This window comes from Gracilinanus agilis, chromosome 5 (genome assembly GCF_016433145.1).
Source record: "Gracilinanus agilis isolate LMUSP501 chromosome 5, AgileGrace, whole genome shotgun sequence".
Classification (NCBI taxonomy): domain Eukaryota; kingdom Metazoa; phylum Chordata; class Mammalia; order Didelphimorphia; family Didelphidae; genus Gracilinanus; species Gracilinanus agilis.
Genome location: NC_058134.1, coordinates 311,263,122 through 311,281,779, shown reverse-complemented (window position 1 = coordinate 311,281,779; position 18,658 = coordinate 311,263,122). Strand labels below are relative to the sequence as shown.

Below are 18,658 nucleotides of genomic sequence, written 5' to 3'. Positions count from 1 at the left end.
AATGAATGTGGTCCCTAGACTTGAGGAGCTTATTAATTCTCTTAGGTCAGACAGTATGTACATATATAAGAATATGAAAAATAACTATCAGCTGCGAAGGGCACTAAAAGATGGGGGGGGGGGGCAGGAAAGGTTTCATGTAGAAGGGCGAGAGCATAATTCTGAAGGAATCTAGGGAGGATCAAACTCAAATAGAAGCGGATCATCCCTTTGGGCTTTATTGTAAATATAAGTTGAGGTAAGCACGGGAAAATTTAACTGATACAGAGTGAAGAAAACAGTGCCAGGAAAACAATATTCACAGTGACTCTAGCAATGCAAATTGGAAGAGCAACATCCAAACTGTTAAAATTGAATGCTGAGATATATGTTTTATGTGATCGAATGTGTATAATTAATGTCATACTATTAGCCTTCTCAGTGGGTGGCAGAGGGGGGGAGGGAGAGAGAATTTGGAACCCAAAAAAATTTTTTTAAGAATGTTAAAAATAAATAAAAAATTTTTTGAAGGAAACTGAATATTGTGAATTATGACAAGGTTCATTTCCAAAGACAACACCCCCCCCACCCCATTGTTTGCAAAAGAGAACTTTTTCATTATGTTATATACTTTTACTGAATTGTTTCTTTTCTCTTTTATTCTTTCTTGTAAATGATTGCTCTATGGGACAGAAATAGGTGAATATAGGTTATATAAAATAAAAAATTTTTCTTTAATTTTTATTATTTTATTAATTTTTATTAAATTGTTTATTAAAATATTCTTGTATTGTTAATTATTAATTATTTTATTAGTCCAGGTGGTAGACCAGGATGGAGATTTGAATTTGGTGATGGGCGTGAGAATGGAGAAAAAGAAATAGATGCTAGAGGAAATAAGGAGGGAAACGATATAAAACTTAGCAACCTGAATGCCTTACCTTGAGAGGTGTTGAGTTTCCCTTTCCTGGAAAGTCTTCAGTTTCTGCTGACCTCTAGGGGGAAAAGGTTCATTCTTCTTCCACATGACAGCTCTTCAGAGCGGCTCTCAGGTTTCTTCTCAAGAGTTTTGTCTTATCCGTGCTAAGTGTCCCCAGGTCCTTCAACTAATTAATGCTCCTGAGACATGACCTCAAAAGGAAGAGATAGAGATAGTAACTGAAGAACATAATGGACTCTAACTATGTAAGAGGTGAGGGAAAGAACCTAATTACATTGGAGAGATGAGGGAAAGAACCCAACTCTATTAAGAGGTGAGGGAAAGGAATGGTTTGAAAACAATGTTGAGGTTTGGGGGATATTTTCAAAATCTTAAGTCAACGCTGGAGTTGATACTCCACTTTCACTTCCTTGTTTCTCTGCTCGACTATTGAGATGTACTTTGTCTTAAACAGTTCAACAACATGTTGCTCTACTGCGTGCCAAAATTCAGCTTGGTGGGATCTAAATTCTCAGTTCGAACTAGAGTGGGTATCGATGGGATGAAAATTGTAGAAACGCACAATGAAGAATACCCACACACCTTTCAGGTTTCTGGAAAAGAACGAACCCTGGAACTACAGGCCAGGTAAGTGAACCATTCCTTTTTGGCAAAGGTCTAAAAGCACCTGCCTAAATCCCAAGATAGGATGGTTGAGGAATGAGTTTCCCAAGTACATTCTGGAGACCTCTTGGAGCCTGCTGGAATGCCTCCAGGGAATTCCCTGGGGTTAAAACAATAAATATAGAGGCTCCACTAAAAAATTAGCAATCGAATGAGGGCAGCAATCAACTTAAGCAATTGTGTAGGCATACACTAAAAGAAAGTAGCAAAAGATGCTTAAGGAGTGTCTGAAAGTAATGTTACATGGCCAGAAATGTAAGGAAACCTACTGTGCAGGGCCTGTGGAAAGAGAAGAATTTACCATCATTCAGATGAATCTGAAAATCTTAGTCAAGATACAGAAAGGCCAGGACTGCCAATTTAAAATACACAGTCAACACGTTTCCAAGGAAGGTTGTAAGAATTGGAGTCTGGACAGGAGTCTGAGATGAATAATGTCCTTTCCTATCTGGGGAAAAAAAGGGAGTTTTCAGGAGACAATTTTGAGTGTAGAACTATATCTAATGCCATTTGATAAGGGCTTCCAAACAGGCACACTCTCAGTTGACCGCATATGTGGAATTTTCTAATTTAGGAGACCAAGAAATACATTTTCCTTCCCCAGCCGTTTATTTAAATATAGTTATTATTAGCATTTGAGTTTATCTTGGCTATTACTTTATGCTAAAATTCTTAATTTTCATTTGGTATTCATTTGTAATGAGAGGTAGCTGGAGAACCCAAAGAAATGAAAACAAATTTAAAACACATTTAGGGTTATGAAATAAGGAACTTGTGGAAAGGCTTTTTAAAATGGATATTTTTGCCTCAACTAGAGCAAACTTGAGTAATTTATAATGAACTTGAAATGCAGGCATTTTCTGGCATCTCAGCAATTAGTATAAGATGGATCCAAACTAGTACATATGAAATTCAAGTTAGAGTCAAGGAGAATTTGCCTAAAAGAAATTTACTAGAATCATCTCACTTATATTTCTTTTCTGGAAGTATTTAGAAATAACACATTTTCATCTGTTCATGTTGGTCTTAGCAACAAACTATTAGTTCCGTAATCCAAGTCCAGAAATACTACCAAGAGCTCCCTAAGATGCCCGTGTAAATAAACTCTTGTTTTATGAAGATGTTTTATGTTCTTGAGTTGCTTTATCGCAGTGGACTTTATCATTCCCACAGTACTGAAAAAGTAGATGGGTCAAGGGCTCATAGATTTAGAGCTGGAAGGAACCCAGGAAATCAATCATCATCTCCTAGGCTGAGCTTCCTCACTGTACAGAAGATGGACCAGAGGTCCACTGAAGGAATTGTCCTGGTGGGAAATAATAACAGCTAAGATCTGAACCCAGGTCCTCTGACTCCAAATCAAGTGCCTTCTCCATTATGCCACGCTACTTCTCATGGTACCTGTTATACCGCCGTGTCGGGGCAGCTAAGTGGCCGAGATGGGAGGGCCTCAAGTACTTCCTTAGCTGTGGGACCCTTGGCAAGACAGTGCCCAGCCCTTTCCCCTCTTCTGCTTGAAGCCAATACTTAGTATTGATCCAAAGACAGACCGGACATCCGGTCCCTTGGGAGAGATGATTTGGTAGCGGCGCAGTGGCAGGAGGCAGGCCGACACAAGCTCACAATACAATCCTCTCTTCCACCCCCGGGTCTCTACATACCTAGTGAATGAACAGGCTGAGTCGTATTTTAAAATGTTCTTTGTTGAATTGCCAGAGATCTGTAATATTTCCGTATAACTCTTTCTATGCATCGCTAAGTTTTGGGAAATTTTCGAATAGCGTTAAAAGCGTTCACCAGTTGTAACCTCCTTCTGTTCTCTAAGTTTATTCTCAACTTTGCCGTTTTGTATTTTAGTTCTGAGCAAGACAAAGAAGAATGGATCAAGGTAAGTAAGATCCCTGTTTTCCTTTTGACTTTTCCACCGCGTCTCTTCCTGTACCTCTGGGTACATCTTTAACTGTCGGATAGCTGATGGCCTTTGGAAACAGTTCATTTCATTTGGTGAGAATTTGGGTTTTCATCAGCTTCGCATTCTACTCTTTAATGTTTATTTTGAATTGGTTCCATTTTTAGGCACTCCAGAATACTATTGAAGCTTTTCATCAAAGGCACGAAACCTTCAGAAATGCTATAGCAAAAGATAATGACATTCACTCGGAGGTTTCTGTAAGTCTGGATGAGTTCATACCGTGTCCGGGGGGTGGGGGGGCGGCTCTTATCACGAATGATGGTGGCTACGTGCTAGCTTCATATACGTCGTCGTTGTCGTCTTCCTTTTTTCTTTTCTTTTCTTTTTTTTTTTTTTTAATTAAAAAACCCCAAACTGTATATTGGCTCCAAGGCAGAGGGGGATGGGGGTCCTGCGTAATTTGGCCAAGGTTCCCCAGCTAGGACGTATCTGGGGCCAGATTGGAGCCTCCCATCCCTAGGCCTGGCTCTCCATCCCCTGAGCCACCCGGCTGCCCCTATTTCATATGCTTTCTTTGGATTCCCGAGGCATCGGGATTACAAAATAGGACTTTTGTTTGTTTGTTTGTTTGTAACACACTCCCTAAATCTGTCCAAACAAGCTTTTTGGTCAGGAGCCTTTTTTTAATAACTTCTTAGCCGAATACTTTAGGCCGGGGCTTCAGCGCTGCTGTGAACCGGGCCGCATGCTCTTAACTCCCTACTAAAACGCCGCCCATTCGGGCCGTTGGTTTTCAGACCGCCGAGCTTGGGAAAAGGGCCCCGAGGTGGATCCGGGACAACGAGGTCACCATGTGCATGAAGTGCAGGGAGCCTTTCAACGCCCTGACCAGGAGGAGGCATCACTGCCGAGCTTGCGGACACGTGAGTGCCAGCCCTGCTTCCTGGGGAAGGTCGCGGGGGCCCGATGGGCCCGGAGGAGGTCGCGGGGGCCCAGGAGAGGTTGCGGGGGCCCCGATGGGCCTGAGGGAGGTCACGATGGGCCCGGGGGAGGTTGTGGGGGGCCCAGGAGAGGTCGCGGGGGCCGATGGGCCCGGGGGAGGTCACGATGGGCCCGGGGGAGGTCGTGGGGGGCCCAGGAGAGGTTGCGGGGGCCTGATGGGCCTGGGGGAGGTCACGATGGGACCGGGGGAGGTCGCGGGGGGCCCGAGGCGCCTCACCCTCGTTAGCGTCAGCTGCAGCACCCGTAGCAGAAGCTTGTCAAGCCTGAATGGCGGCCTGGGTCTGTGATGTTCTGGGCCTAAGCCGTTTGGGGAATAACTCCTGTTGTTCTTAGAATGGAAAAATGCCATTAATGGATTGCCTCCTCCCGCCCGTGTCCTCTCCCACAGGACACGGCATGCAGGGCGGATAGTGGAGAGCTTGGGACCTGCCCCTTCTTTACTAATACTTGAAAATTAAAGCCTATGCCTTGCTTTTGTGATTGTCAAGAGAGATCACCAAAACCTTCTTCTGAAAGGGTTCCTTTTGTGATTTGTTTTGAGTGGGGCTGCTCTTCTCAGCGATATAGAATGATTTCTCGAATAACATTTCTACAGGGGTTTTTGCTCATTACACAGATAGGAGTAATTCAACAAAGCCTTTATTTTGTGTTACATTTTACTTCTGACGCATTATTCATCTAATGACGATCTTATCCTTTTCTGCTTTCATTTCTTTTTTCTCTCATGAATCTATCTTTGTAAAAGTAAATCGGCTATTTATGATCAGAGATGAAATTTTGAGGTCTACAGCTTGTATTGTTGTGACATAAAACAGTCCTAATTTAGTTTTTCACTGAAGAAATTGCAAACACATGGTCTTTTCTAGACTTCCAAAGAGACTTTGCTTCTGATTTTCTTGGCAATTCAATTCTGCCAAATTGCTCTGTGATTAGGCAAATCAAAATCATCTTCTTTTTAAAATTTGGTTTGATTTTTTATTTTTTTCCAAGGTTACACGATTCTTGTTGTCTCCCCCCTGCTGGAACTGACAAGCAATTCCACTGGGTTAGACATATACAAAATCATCTCTTATAATATGAAATACTGCTTCCCCCCCCCTAAAAAAAATCGATTTGGGTTTTTTCTTTATTTTGGAGGCAAAGCCTTTTTTTAAGGTCATCAGGCCATTTTTCTCCACCCTGAGAGAAAAGCTGTAGGTCTTTATCAGCAGGGCAGGGTTCCCAGGACCAGAGGACGTTGACCAGTTGATCTGATTCCCCAAAACGAATTTCTTTAAAGGTTTCCCTCCTACACACATCCCCCACCCCTTCTCTACCTTAAAATGTTTACTTCCCAGTGCCTCTAGATTGACTGCAGTTCAGTTCAAGTTTGGGGCAGCTTTCGGCTGAATAAGGATCTCCGCAGATTCCTAGTAACTCGTCATTCTCCCAGCAGCTCCCCAGAAACATGGGTTCGATCAAAGGATCCCTAAACAGTTCACTTTGCCAACAATTTGAACATTGCATTTCTCGAGTGCAAAAAATTTCATGTTTTTTGGATTGTGAACCCCTTTGGCAGTGGGGTGAAACCTGGGGACGCCTCCAAAAATTGTTTTCAGCCAATGAAAATGCTTCCTCTGTAATTACAGCGGAAACAGCTTGGACTGAAAGACAGTCACACAAATATTTTTCAGACACACACACACACACACACACACACACACACACACACACACACACACCCGTTTGATGCGGTACAGCTAGCCAGGCCTTCCCTGGTGGCATTTATTGGGACAGGATCAGCACCCCAACTCTCATTGTAAAAAAGCACTTAATTGAGGAGAGCAAATGATCTTTAAGGGTTCTCTCTCAAGGCGTCTCCCAGGCACGTAAGATTCCCTGCTAGATGAAAACAGAACTTTAAAAAATAAGGTGTAAGACAGGGAAAGCCAACCCAAGGAAAGTGTCTGGCGGTCTGGTGAGAGGCTCAGACTCGGAATGGCTACCTAGGCCGAGGGGCTGCGTCAGAAAGCTGGAGGCCGGGGAGTTGGGGCAGGAAAATGCCATCTCCAGAGCCCCCACACTTCACTGAAAGGACTAAACGGCTCCCTCTTTGGAGAGGAAGCCTGCCAGTGCCCGGCAGAGACTGCACTTTGAGAAGCGGGTGGTTCCGTTGTTGGGGACGGCACCTTACAACAGGGAGAGGCTATCTGGATCTCTGTTCCGGCCGGGTGGCCGTGGCGGAGGAGATGAGGGTGGCGGGCGCGCCAGAGCCTCGTCCTTCACAACGTGTAGCCCAGCCAGGATCTGTTTTGCAGCGGCAGCGGAGTCGGGCTCAGGCCACGGTCTGGGCGGCGGAATCGGGCTCAGGCCACGGTCTGGGAGTGATGGCCGTGCCTCTCTGTCCTTGTTTTTAAGGTCGTCTGTTGGAAATGTTCCGACTATAAAGCTCAGCTTGAATACGATGGTGGCAAGTGGAACAAAGTTTGTAAAGACTGCTATCAGATAATAACTGGATGCACAGACAGTGAAGAGAAGAAAAAGAAAGGAATCTTGGAGGTATGGGCGGAAGGAGAGTCTCATCTCTAATAATAGATTATTTAAACTTTTTCATGACAGGGAATAATAGTCGGAGTCCAGAAGATCCGAGTTCAAATGAGGCCTAACTTTCTAGTCCTCTGCCTGCCTCGTTTTCCTCAATTAGAGATTATAATCGCACCTCATAAGATGGTTGTCAGGATCCAGTGAGGTCCTATCTGTCAATGCAGGACCTGCCACAGAATAAGTACTTCATCATGCTTGTTGCCATCTCCTTTCTCATCACACCTACTTAGAGAAGCGTATATAACCCCACGTCTGCAGTGATTTCTTTTAGCCATGTTGCAAGTGTGTAAATAGAATTAGCTCGATCCCATTAATAGTCAAAAATCTACTCAACCCAGGCGTGCTAATGATGTCACTCTCACCTCCCTTAGTGGGGAGGGGAGACGAGTTACCCACACGTGACAATAAGTAACAAATCAAGAACAGGGGACGGCCCTTTGGGCAGTCCAAATCAATGTAGAAACAGCCATTTGTCCACTTGAATTAGAGGTGGACCACAGGAAGTGATGAAAGACACGATCTCTTTAAGTAAGTGAGTGAACTTCCTGTGGGGCAGTTGCCGTCTCGAACTAGAAGAAGAAGCATCTCCTGAGACCACAGAACGCTTACGCTCTATATTGTCACGTGGGTAAGTTAGGCTGACTTCCTTGGCCTAGCCGGGCCAATTCTAAACTCTGCCTATCTGACTGTTGGGCCCTGTGGCTTACAGCTTCATTTATTAAGCTTGTAACCTTCCTCTCTCTCCGTCCAGGCCTTTGGCCTGGACTAGCCTCTCCCTTTTCTCTTTATTCTTACTTTTACCTACCGATTGTAGATAAACTCTTCAACCCGATGCTGACTTGGGTCTGATTTAATTATGGAATCAACCTAAATTGTTGGTTCCTGGCGGCCACATATTTTTAATATATACCTATAATACCTAAATTTTAATCCTTACACAAGAGACTCTCTTTCTCTCCCTCCCCCAACACACCAAATAAGAAAAATAAAGTTAAAAAATCTCCATCAGTCTGCACTCAAGTTCACCAGTTCTCTCTCCGGGGGGTGGAGAGCGTTTTTCATCCTGGGGCCTCTGGAGTGTTCTGGGTCACGATCTTGATCAAAGTAGCCCAGTCTTTCACAGCTGACCCTCCTGACAGTGTTGCTGTTACTGTGTAGTGTTCTTCTGGTCCTGCTTTCCTCACTTGGCATCCGTTCAGATAAGTCTTCCCAGAGGGGGGGCAGCTGGGTAGCTCAGTGGATGGAGAGCCAGGCCTAGAGACAGGAGGTCCTGGGTTCAAATCTGGCCTCAGCCACTTCCCAGCAGCGTGACCCTGGGCAAGTCCCTGGACCCCCATTGCCTACCCTTACCACTCTTCTGCCTAGGAGCCAATACACAGTATTGACTCCAAGAGGGAAGGTGAGGGTTTTATAAAGAAATAAATTAATGGATAAATAAGTCTTCCCAGGTTTTTCTGAAGCCGATCCTGCTTGTCATTTCTTATAGCACCAGAGCAGCAATATTCCATTTCAGTCATATGCCACAACCATTCTCTGATTGACTGGTGTGCCTTCAGTCTCCAATTCCACGTTACCACAAAAACCTAATATGTTCTATTTTATTATTATCATCATATATGTATTCTATATTATTATATTACACAATAACAATATAAATATTTTTGTGCCAATAGATTTTACTTTCTATTTTTATAAATGATGAGTTATTTATCTGACTTCGTGTCTGTATTTAAAGGATAACCTGTCTTATATCTTTTTGCTCTCTTTGCTACATATTCACAGATTGAATCAGCAGAGGTTTCTGGAAATAGCGTCATATGCAGCTTTCTCCATTATATGGAAAAGTCTAAGCCCTGGCAGAAAGCGTGGTGTGTGATCCCTAAACAAGAAGCTCTCGTGCTCTACATGTATGGAGCCCCACAGGTACATCCGTGATAACTACCTTCTGTTGAGCGTAGCGGGCAGGGAGAAATTCTAGAACCCCTCGATCCCTTTGTAAGAGGGAGAGTTCAAAAGCATCAGCTTTTGGCTCACTAAAATGACAAATCTCCATGATTTAATCCCAAAGTTCCAAAGTTTTTTATTTGAAACTATTTGTTTTCTTTTCATCCTTGTTACAGATTTTCCCTCCCCCCCATATTATTAATTAGATTTTCCCTTTTGTGTCTTTCTTCTCTACTTGGTGAATTTGACCAACATAGAATTGTATTTTGGATTATAGTAGGACAGCAAAGGGACACTGAGGAAGATAATTATGGGCCCTTTAGATGAAAAAATACTTGTATCTAGAAGTATTTTTTCCAATAGAATATGTGAGGTTTTGAGGCAAAGGACACTTAAATAAATCCAACTTAACGTCATTGGAGAAGAGCCATTAAGAAGACGGCCAGGTCTGTTCTGCCCTCTGTTAAGTAATTTATGGGAAGTCACAACCCCTTGACTTCTAAGGGATGAATTTCTAGAGCCGAGGTTACTCCTGACAACAACAGAAATGGATTCTTGGAACAAATTGGGGGGGACGAAGGTATCTCATTGCGTGTAAAATGTAGCTATCGTGGTGGCTGTCAATGCTTTACTTAGGTAAGACCAGCCCCAACAGTGAATGGCAGGAAGCTCATTTCCCGACAGCTCGCTAGGGCAGAGATCCCGGATGAGAGCGCGGGGATGGGGAGGTCTGAGGAGGAACCATAGTAGGCCTGAGAGATAGAGAGAGGAACAGTACTAAGAGCGATCAGAATCGCAGCTGTGAAACGGGAGCCGCCCGTGCTCGATGGCTCCGTTCCCAGGCACCAAACAAAGAGTGAGGCGGTGTCTCGGGCCTAGGCCAGCAAGTAGCGGGGGTCTCCGAAAGAGCTCGAATTGAGGGTTCCAGTCCCAGGACTCTGTACAGCGAACGGCAGCTTAAAATGGTTTGTTGACTTGGCCCTTCTCCCAGGCCAGCCATAAAAGGGTCTCTCGGAGAGGCCCAATCTTGACTCAGTAAACTATGGTCTCCCAGAGAAATCCTAGAGAAAAATCAGAGATTCAGCTCAGGACCCAGAACAGGCATAGGCCCACCATCCACTCACTCTGAGCCTGCCGAGGACGGAGGCTAAGGTGAAGTGCGGTCTCCTGAGCACCGCCCAAGGGCAAGTCTGCAAAGTCTTACCTAGACGTGAACTGGGATCTGGACCCTGAAGAGCCCACGAGGGTGGCAGCCACACTGTGCCCTTGCCACGGCCACGTATGGCTCACCCAAAGGCTGTCGTTTCCCACCTTGAACGGCTTCTTTCCTCCTTCCTTCAAGAACTTAGTGATGGGATTCCAACGAAGAGAGGGCAGTAAATGGTCGTTCAGTCATGACAGTTCCACCAGAAGTTCACAGAATCAGATTCTGATACCTAGTTCTAATGCCAAATAAACAAATCAGAAGAATGAGCAAATGATAGAACACTGCAAGGTAAAGAACTAACCCCTAAGAAAGAAAATCCAAAACGCCTCGAGCCGGGGGGGTGGGGGGGGAATGAGAGCTTGGGAAGAAAGGCTAAAAAATCATTAAGAGCTTAGCATAAGAGGCTCAGCACAAAGCCTTTTCAGAGGAACAGCCTCCTTGAAAACAGTCCATGAGACAAGAAGAAATATGAAAAACAAAGTCAAAGGACTGAAAAATACAGAAGATGTCAGGTTCTCATTTTATTTTTAACTTGCCTACAAAACAGATAATGGAAAGATGCTTTAGGAATCACTGGACTAGCAACGTGTGTGCCCACCAACTAGGGAATAACTAAAAAGATTATAGTATATGCATATAATAGAGTATTACTGTACCACAGGAAACGATGAACACTATGAATGTAGAGAATTATGGGAAGAGTCACAAGAACTGATGCTGAACTGAGTATGTAGAGCCAAGAAAACAATTCATATAATGACTGAAACCACATAAATGGAAAGAAAAACTATAAGATAAAGACAGTTTGCCAAAAAAAAAAAAAAAAGGCACAAGATTCCAAAGACGTGAAAAAAGAGATCCCCACTTCTCTGTGCAGAGGTAAAAGGTCCAGAGCTGTAGTACATTACATATATTTCCAGGGTTTTGTTTTTTTTTATCTATCAGTTCTACTTTTTTTTTCTCTTTAAAATGTGCATTATATTGGATACCTCTCTGAGAGGAAGAGGAGAAAAGATAACGGGGAAACATTCTGGTGATATAAAAAGCAAAACTGATCAATAAAAATGTATTTTTATTATTAAAATTTTTTTATTAAATTAAATGGACTACCTAAAAGCCATGACCATAGTAAGAACCTAGATATCACATTTTCAGAAATCGTGAAAGCAAGTTGAGCTATCTTAGAACAAAAATGAGTATATGAATATAGAAGAGTCCACCACTCTCCTCCTGAAAGAAACCCCCAAGTTAGAACCTCTCTGAATGGTATACACAAAAATCAGAGCTTCCAGATTGAAAAAAAAATATTCAAAAACATTCAAAGTGCCCAAAAGGAAGTAGGTAAGTACCTAGGAACCACATTCAGGATCACACGAGATTCAGTAGCCTCCATTTTCAAGGAATGGAGATTCGGGACTGTGATATTTCAAAAGACAAAAAGATTTAAATTTAAAACTAAGAATTACTTATTACACAGTAAAATTTAATCTAAACTATCATATAGGGGTGGGGTTTGGTGGTGGGAGGAGAGCAGAATAGTAGACCTTTAATGAAATGGAGGACTTTTAAGCATTCTTGATCAAAAGTTTGAATAGAAACTTTAAAATATGGAAGATTTAAAGAAAGAAATGTATAATCAAGTAATCTGAAGTGTCTTTACAAAGGAAAATTGTCTACATTCAGTGGAAGGGATAAAAGACTTGTACCCTCAGAGAACTAATATCATCAGGGAACCTAGAGGGAATCAAGCAAAACAGAGCTTTTTTTTTTTTTTTTTTTTTTTTTTGAGCTGTTTTTTAATATTCTGGTGATAATTTAAAAAAATATATTTTAAGGAAAGGAAAAGAGGATGAGAACTTAAAAGGAAAGAAAGGGTAAGAATCTAAAATTTGTGTCTGCATGAGCCGAGAAGAGGAGCAGGGGAGCAGAAACGATTGGTCCACTAATGTGGGCCGTGTTCCTATTCCATGAGTCTCTTCTTTGTAAAGAAGGAGCAGGAAGCAAAGAGAAAAAAAAAAGTATAAAAGAATATGAGAGGGGCAGCTGGGTAGCTCAGTGGAGTGAGAGTCAGGCCTAGAGACAGGAGGTCCTAGGTTCAAACCCGGCCTCAGCCACTTCCCAGCTGTGTGACCCTGGGCAAGTCACTTGATCCCCATTGCCTACCCTTACCACTCTTCCACCTATGAGACAATACACCGAAGTACAAGGGTTTAAAAAAAAAAAAAAAAAGAATATGAGAGAGGGAAATTCAACACTAATGACCATAACTATTAATGGGCATGGGATAAAATTGCCCTTAAAATGGAAGAAAATAGCAAAATATATTAAGAAATTAGACTCCAACAATATGATGTTTATAAGAAACTCATCTGAAAATATAAAATCATAAATGCATAAGCAAAATCTGCTGGCTTGAGATGGACTAAAAAAAAGCAAGGATAGCCAATCATGAGCTCAGAGAAGGGAATAGCAAAAACAGATTTACGTAAGAGATAAGTAGGTAAATTGCATTTACATAAAAGACAATTTCAGTACTTCATGTAGCTGTGTGTGTGTATAAATATAAAGCATCTAAAAGAGGAGAAACTTAGTGAATTACATAGAGGAATAGAAAACAGAAGTGTAAGAGTGGGGGGACTACAAGGTTTGACCCATAGTCAAATCTATCAGCACAACAATAAAAACAACAAAGAAATTAAGAGACCTGAATAGAATTCTAGAAATATTAAATAAGAGAGAGCTCTGGCAATTGTTGAGTAGAAATGAGTATCTTATAGCTGTATAGATACTTATGTATACATCCCTATGTTATACATAAATATGTATATGTTTTGATGGCATTTTTACAAAAATTGATAAAGTCGTAGAGGATAAGAACCTCAAAATCAAACGCACACAGGAGATAGAGGGGAAAAAAGACAAAATACAAGTCCTGCCCTCAAGGAGCTCAGTTTTGAGAAAACAAGCACAGAAACATGTACAAACAAGCTATATTCCAGAAATATAGAGAATAATTGATAAAGGAAAGGCCTCAAAGACTCTGTAAAATTCTTCTTGTAGAACGCAAGGGGACTTAAAGGAAGCCAGGATGCAGAGATCAGGAGGGAGAGCATTCCAAGCATGGGGACACTCAAAGAAAATCCTCGGTGTCACTGGATCAAAGATGATTACACATGATGGTGTGTAAGATGTAAGAATCCTGGAAGTTTGGGAAGGGCTGAGGCTATGAAGGACTTTGAGGGCCAGAGGGTTTTGTAATTGACCCTAAAGGTAATAGGAGCCACTGGAGAGAATCGAGCAAGGGAGTTGTAGGAAAACTACTTTCGTAGCTAGATAGAGGATGAATTGAAGTAGAAAGAAACTTAAGGCAAGTGGATTTGCCATCAGGCTATTATAGTAATTCAAGTGAGAGGTGATAAAGGCCTGGACCAGGGTGGTGGCAGTATCAGAAGAGAGGGCGGTTTGTATTTGAGGGATGTTGTCGAGGTGAAGTTTATATGCTTTGGCTACAGTTTGGATATGGGGAGAGGAGGTAAGAGAGAGAGTGAGCAGTTAAGGACGACACCCAAGGTATGAGGTTGGGGTACTGGGAGGATGGTGTTGCCTTCTACAGTTATAAAGAAGGAATAGATGGAAGGTTTGCAGGGAAAGAGATGAGTTCTGTTTGGGGCATGTTGAAGTTCAAGATGTGCATCCATTTTAAGATGTCCGAAGGGCATTTTGAGATGCAAGAGACGAGGTCAGCAAAGAAGTTAGGGCAAGATAGGTAGATTTGAGAATCAGTATAGTGGTGGGAATTAAGTTCATGGAAGCTGAAGAGATAACCAAATGAAGTAGCATAGATGGAGAAGAGAAGAGGGCCCTGGCCAGAGCCCTGTGTGACACCTACTGATAAAGAGTATGACCTGAGCAAGGATCCAGCAAAGGAGACAAAGAATGTATAGTGAAATATGTAGGAGGGCAATCAGGAAAGAGTGGTGTTCCAAAAGCCTAGAGAGAAGAAAGTGTCAAGAAGAGAATGATTAACCATGTAAAAAGGAGGTCAAGAGAATTGAGTTTTGAGAAGAGGCCAAGGGATTTGGCAATTGAGAGCACTTTGGTAACTTTGGACCGAGAAGTTTTGGTGGAATTATGAGGTGAAGGAGGAAAGTTAGGGGAAAGAAAGAAAGAAAGAAAGGGAAGGAGGCACCTGTTGTAGATGGCTTCTGAAGGTTTGTATCCACAAATAATAAACGATATTTTATGATGTTTAGGATGGCATTTAGCAGGGGTGGAAGGACTTAATGCAGGTTTTTTGAAGATGAGGGAAGAGATGGCCATGTTTGCAGACAGTAGAAAATGAGCAAGTGGCCATTGATTCAAACTTAAATAAAAGAGTTGGGATTATAGATAGCGATCTGTTGGAGGAGATGAGATAGAATGAGATCACTTGAACGGTTAGAAGGGTCAGCCTTGCCAAGGAGTAGGGTCACCTCTTTGTGAGAAGTGAGGAAGAAGGGAAAAGGAACTCAGTGAATGGCCTCGTCTTTTTCGGTAAAATGTGATTTAAGGTTTCAGTGGAGAGAATGGAGGGAAGGGAAGCCACGAAGAGAAATTTTTAAAAATCTGAAAGATCTGCTGTGAAGAGTGGGTTGGTGAGTTGCTGAGAGATGTGTTGCCTAGCAGCTGTGAGGGCCCTGTGGAAGTGGTACCATGTGAATTTGGTGGACCCAATCGGAATGGTTACATGATTTTCTATTCCTTCATTCAGTAGCTTATGTCTAAGAGTGAAGATGGATGGTGGGAGTAATCCTTGGCTTGGTGCAAGAATCAGTTGATACATTAAAGAACCAGGGACTGGAGAATAGGAGAAAGTATTTTTAAAGAGTATCATCAAGACTTCAGGAGAAAGAAGGATTGACTAGTGCAAGAAAGATGGCTTGGGAGAGAACTTGGGTGCCAAGGGATTGGAGGTCACGATGTAGACAATAAGTAGGATTTGTTAAGGGAAGGCAGAGGGAGAGAGGATAGGCCAATAAATTCTGAGCATATAAAGGGATTCCTTGAACATTGACACAGTATATGGATGGGTGACAGCAAGATCAAGAGAATGACCATCTTTGTGTGTGGCTGAGGAGTAGCTTATAGAAGTGAGCAGGTTGAAGACCTCAGTGTAACTACTGAGGAGGAGTCAGTATGCATGTCCACTAGTATAAATGCAGGAGTTGGGGAAGAGAGAAAAACTGTGAACTAACTCATTGAGGAAGGAAGGAGAAGTGACCTGGACATCTGTACACGGGAGCTACCAGGCTTTTGTTTGGCTGAAAGATGTCAAACGTATGCCCTCGAAGGAGGAGAGGTGATGGAGGCAGAGAGAGAACCTGGAAGTGGCAATGAAGAGCAAAGGATATTCCAACTCTTCTCAACCCGTGAGCCAAAGGCAATGAATGACAGTGCAGCCAGTACTAGAAAGAATGCTACAGGGAGGTTATGTCATTGAGGAGTCTTGGAAGAGAGAGGTTTCAGTGATTACTAGAAGACAGGAGTGAGAGGAAAAGAATTAGGACAAAAGGATGCTTAATTGACTGAATTTAAAGAACTAGTTTGTCAAATCATGAAAAAATGGATCATTTCATTAAGGATTATACCAACATGAAATTGTGAGTTTTCACCCAAAGCAATCCTTAGGGGAAATGTTATATCTCTTAGTCTTTTTATCAACAAAAATGCCACTAAAAAGTCTAGAAAATTAAAAAAAAAATTGAAATCTAAATTAAACAACAAAAGAGAAGTACTAAAAATCAGAGAAGACATTCCTAAAAATAAAAAAGGTTTGAATTTATAAATAAATGAATTCATAAATCTAGGAGCTATTTTTAAAATAATAAAATAGATTATTAAGCATTAAGTAATTTGATTCTAAGAGGGAAGTCAAATTACCAAAATAAAAAATGAAAAAGTAGAAATGGCAACAAGTGAAGAAGAAATAAACTATATTATTAAAAATTACTTTGTTCAACTAAATCCTAACAAAACTACCAACACAACTGAAATGGATGAATATTTACTAAAAAAAATATAACCTATTCAGATCAGTAGACAAGAAACAGATTGTTTAAATAAGCCAATTTCAGAAAAAGTGAACAGGGTCATAAATGAACTTTCAGAGAAAAAATAATTCCAAGACCCTATGCATTTTCAAGTGAATTTGGAGTAATAGAAATCAAACATTGAAAGAATAATGAATTCTTTTATGACAAACTGTTGGGAAAAAATCAGGAAAAAAAGCAATCTGGATAAATTCCGTTTATGACATACAGATTTATTTATGTATGTAAATGTATATATTTACATATGCATATAAACTCTTTTTTACCTAACTCAGGGAAGGAGGAAAAGCTATAATCCAGTATATATAATGAAGATGGATGTGACATTTAAAAATAAATTTCAATGACTGTTTTCTTCTGGTTCTTCTCCTACCTATCTGACAGCTTCTCCTCAATCTCCTTTGCTGGTTCTTTATCCAGATCGTACCCATAAACCGTGGGTGTCACATAAACTCTCTCCTGGGCCCTCTTCACTTCATGTCTCTTTATTAATTTGTCTGGCGATTTTCATTAGCCTCCCATGTATTCAGTTATCATTTATGCAGATGAATCTCAGATCTAAATATCTAACCCTAAACATTTTCTGAGCACCAGTCCCATGTGAGCAGCTGCTTTTGGACACCTCAAAATCAACAGCCCATGGGCACCTCTAAGTAAATATGACTGTAACAGAATTGATGTTTCCCCGCTAAACCCTCCCCCTTCCCCAAATCCTTATTACTGTTGAACCATTTGCTCTGTCATCCAGACTTCCAGTTTGGGGATCATCTATGACTCCCATTTAAAGTATCTCCTTTACATTGTCTTTCCTTCCTGCTATTAAAAGAAAGAAAAACAAAATCATTGTAACAAATGTGCAGAGACAAACAAAACAGATTCCCACAATGGCCGTATCCAAAAATCGTGTGCCTCATTTTGTGCCGCGAGTCCTTCCCGAGTCCATCAGGAGATACTGCTTCATGGTTTGTCCGCCAGAATCGTGGCCGGTCATCCTATTGATTCTGGTTCTTAGGAGCTTTGAGACTTCTTGTTTTTACGGTGTTCCTTGTTATTATAGAAACTGCTCCTAAATTTACATCATTTTATACAAGTCTTCCCAGGTTTCTCAACGCATTCCAATTTGTCATTCTTCGGCATAACGGTATTCTGTTACGTTTATATACCATATTTCTCCAGTCATTCCCCAGCTGATTTCTACTTCTTTGCTGTTGTAAAAATAGCTGCTAGAAATATGTTTTTATACACATGGATCCCTTTCCTGTTTCTTGATCTCTTTGTGTCACTGGCCTAACAGTGGTCCGGCTACATTAAAGTATTCACGGTTTATTGCTTCTTTGAAGCAGGGTTTCTCATGTCTTTTGAGAATGGCTGGACCAAATCCCAGGTCTAACTACAGTGTTGTAGGGTGCTCGAGGGGGTCTCTGTGGGCGGGAGAGACTGCGAATGAGGCCGTAGACCTAGAACGTGTTCAGTGACGTATCGCCAACCTCTACGGTTCTGTACGCCACCTAGCACTACCTTTCCTTTCCATTTCTTCATAAAGCCCAAGTTAATTGAAAGGGTGGCATTTGGCCGCAGGCTCTCTTCTAAGTCAGAATGGCATTTTGTCCTTAGGACGTCAGAGCTCAAGCAACCATTCCGCTCCTGGGCTACATGGTGGACGACACACCGAAGAGTGCTGATCTCCCTCACAGCTTCAAACTGACCCAGTCCAAGTCTGTGCATAGCTTTTCTGCAGACAGTGAAGAAATGAAACAGAAATGGTTGAAAATCATCCACTTGGCTGTCAAAGGTGAGACCCCGGAGTATCCGAGTGAACTGCAAGTCACTGTAAATGAGCCTCCTGGACTGACGAGAAAACCAGAGTGCTGAGTTCCAGGTTCCCGCTGCAGACTTCTCAGAGAACTCTAGGTGTGCTGTGGCAGCGGTGGGGTCACGGGACGAGCAAGCCAAGAGGAGAAGCGCTCCTGGAGACGACACATCCCCAGCAACCCGACACCTTTTAGCACTTTACGTTGAAAATACAGGTTCATGAGGAAATCGTGGGGGCGGGGGCAGAAACAGACTATTTTCCTAAACTTCTGTGTCGTTAGTGAAATTGTCATACAGTCATTTCACCGCTCATTTTTTTAAAATGTGAACTAATGAAACATCTTTAAGAACTCTGTCTTGAGCATCTACTAAATCACTTTTGTTTGTCTTAAAGAAAATGGCATTTGATTCTCTTGCTGTTAGGTTAAAATTGTCACAGGTTCTTTGTTATGTTCTTTGCTCATGGAGAATCTGTGACAATTTAAAAGATATACCTCCATATTGCCAAAATAGATATGTAGTGAAAA

General features: G+C 41.9%; 1 protein-coding gene across 2 annotated transcripts in view; it reads left to right on the top strand.

Moving 5' to 3' along the window:
- The window catches only part of FGD4 (FYVE, RhoGEF and PH domain containing 4), an 82,166-nt gene extending 63,762 nt beyond the window's left edge, over positions 1-18,404 (top strand). For both annotated transcript variants that reach the window (XM_044679453.1, XM_044679452.1), the window contains 7 exons: positions 1,374-1,546; positions 3,440-3,470; positions 3,659-3,751; positions 4,292-4,417; positions 6,894-7,034; positions 8,862-9,002; positions 17,934-18,404. In XM_044679453.1, coding sequence (XP_044535388.1) covers positions 1,374-1,546; positions 3,440-3,470; positions 3,659-3,751; positions 4,292-4,417; positions 6,894-7,034; positions 8,862-9,002; positions 17,934-18,191 — 963 coding nt within the window. In that variant the 3' untranslated portion in view covers positions 18,192-18,404. The remainder of the gene's footprint in view (positions 1-1,373; positions 1,547-3,439; positions 3,471-3,658; positions 3,752-4,291; positions 4,418-6,893; positions 7,035-8,861; positions 9,003-17,933) is intronic.
- Positions 18,405-18,658: the final 254 nt, after the last annotated feature.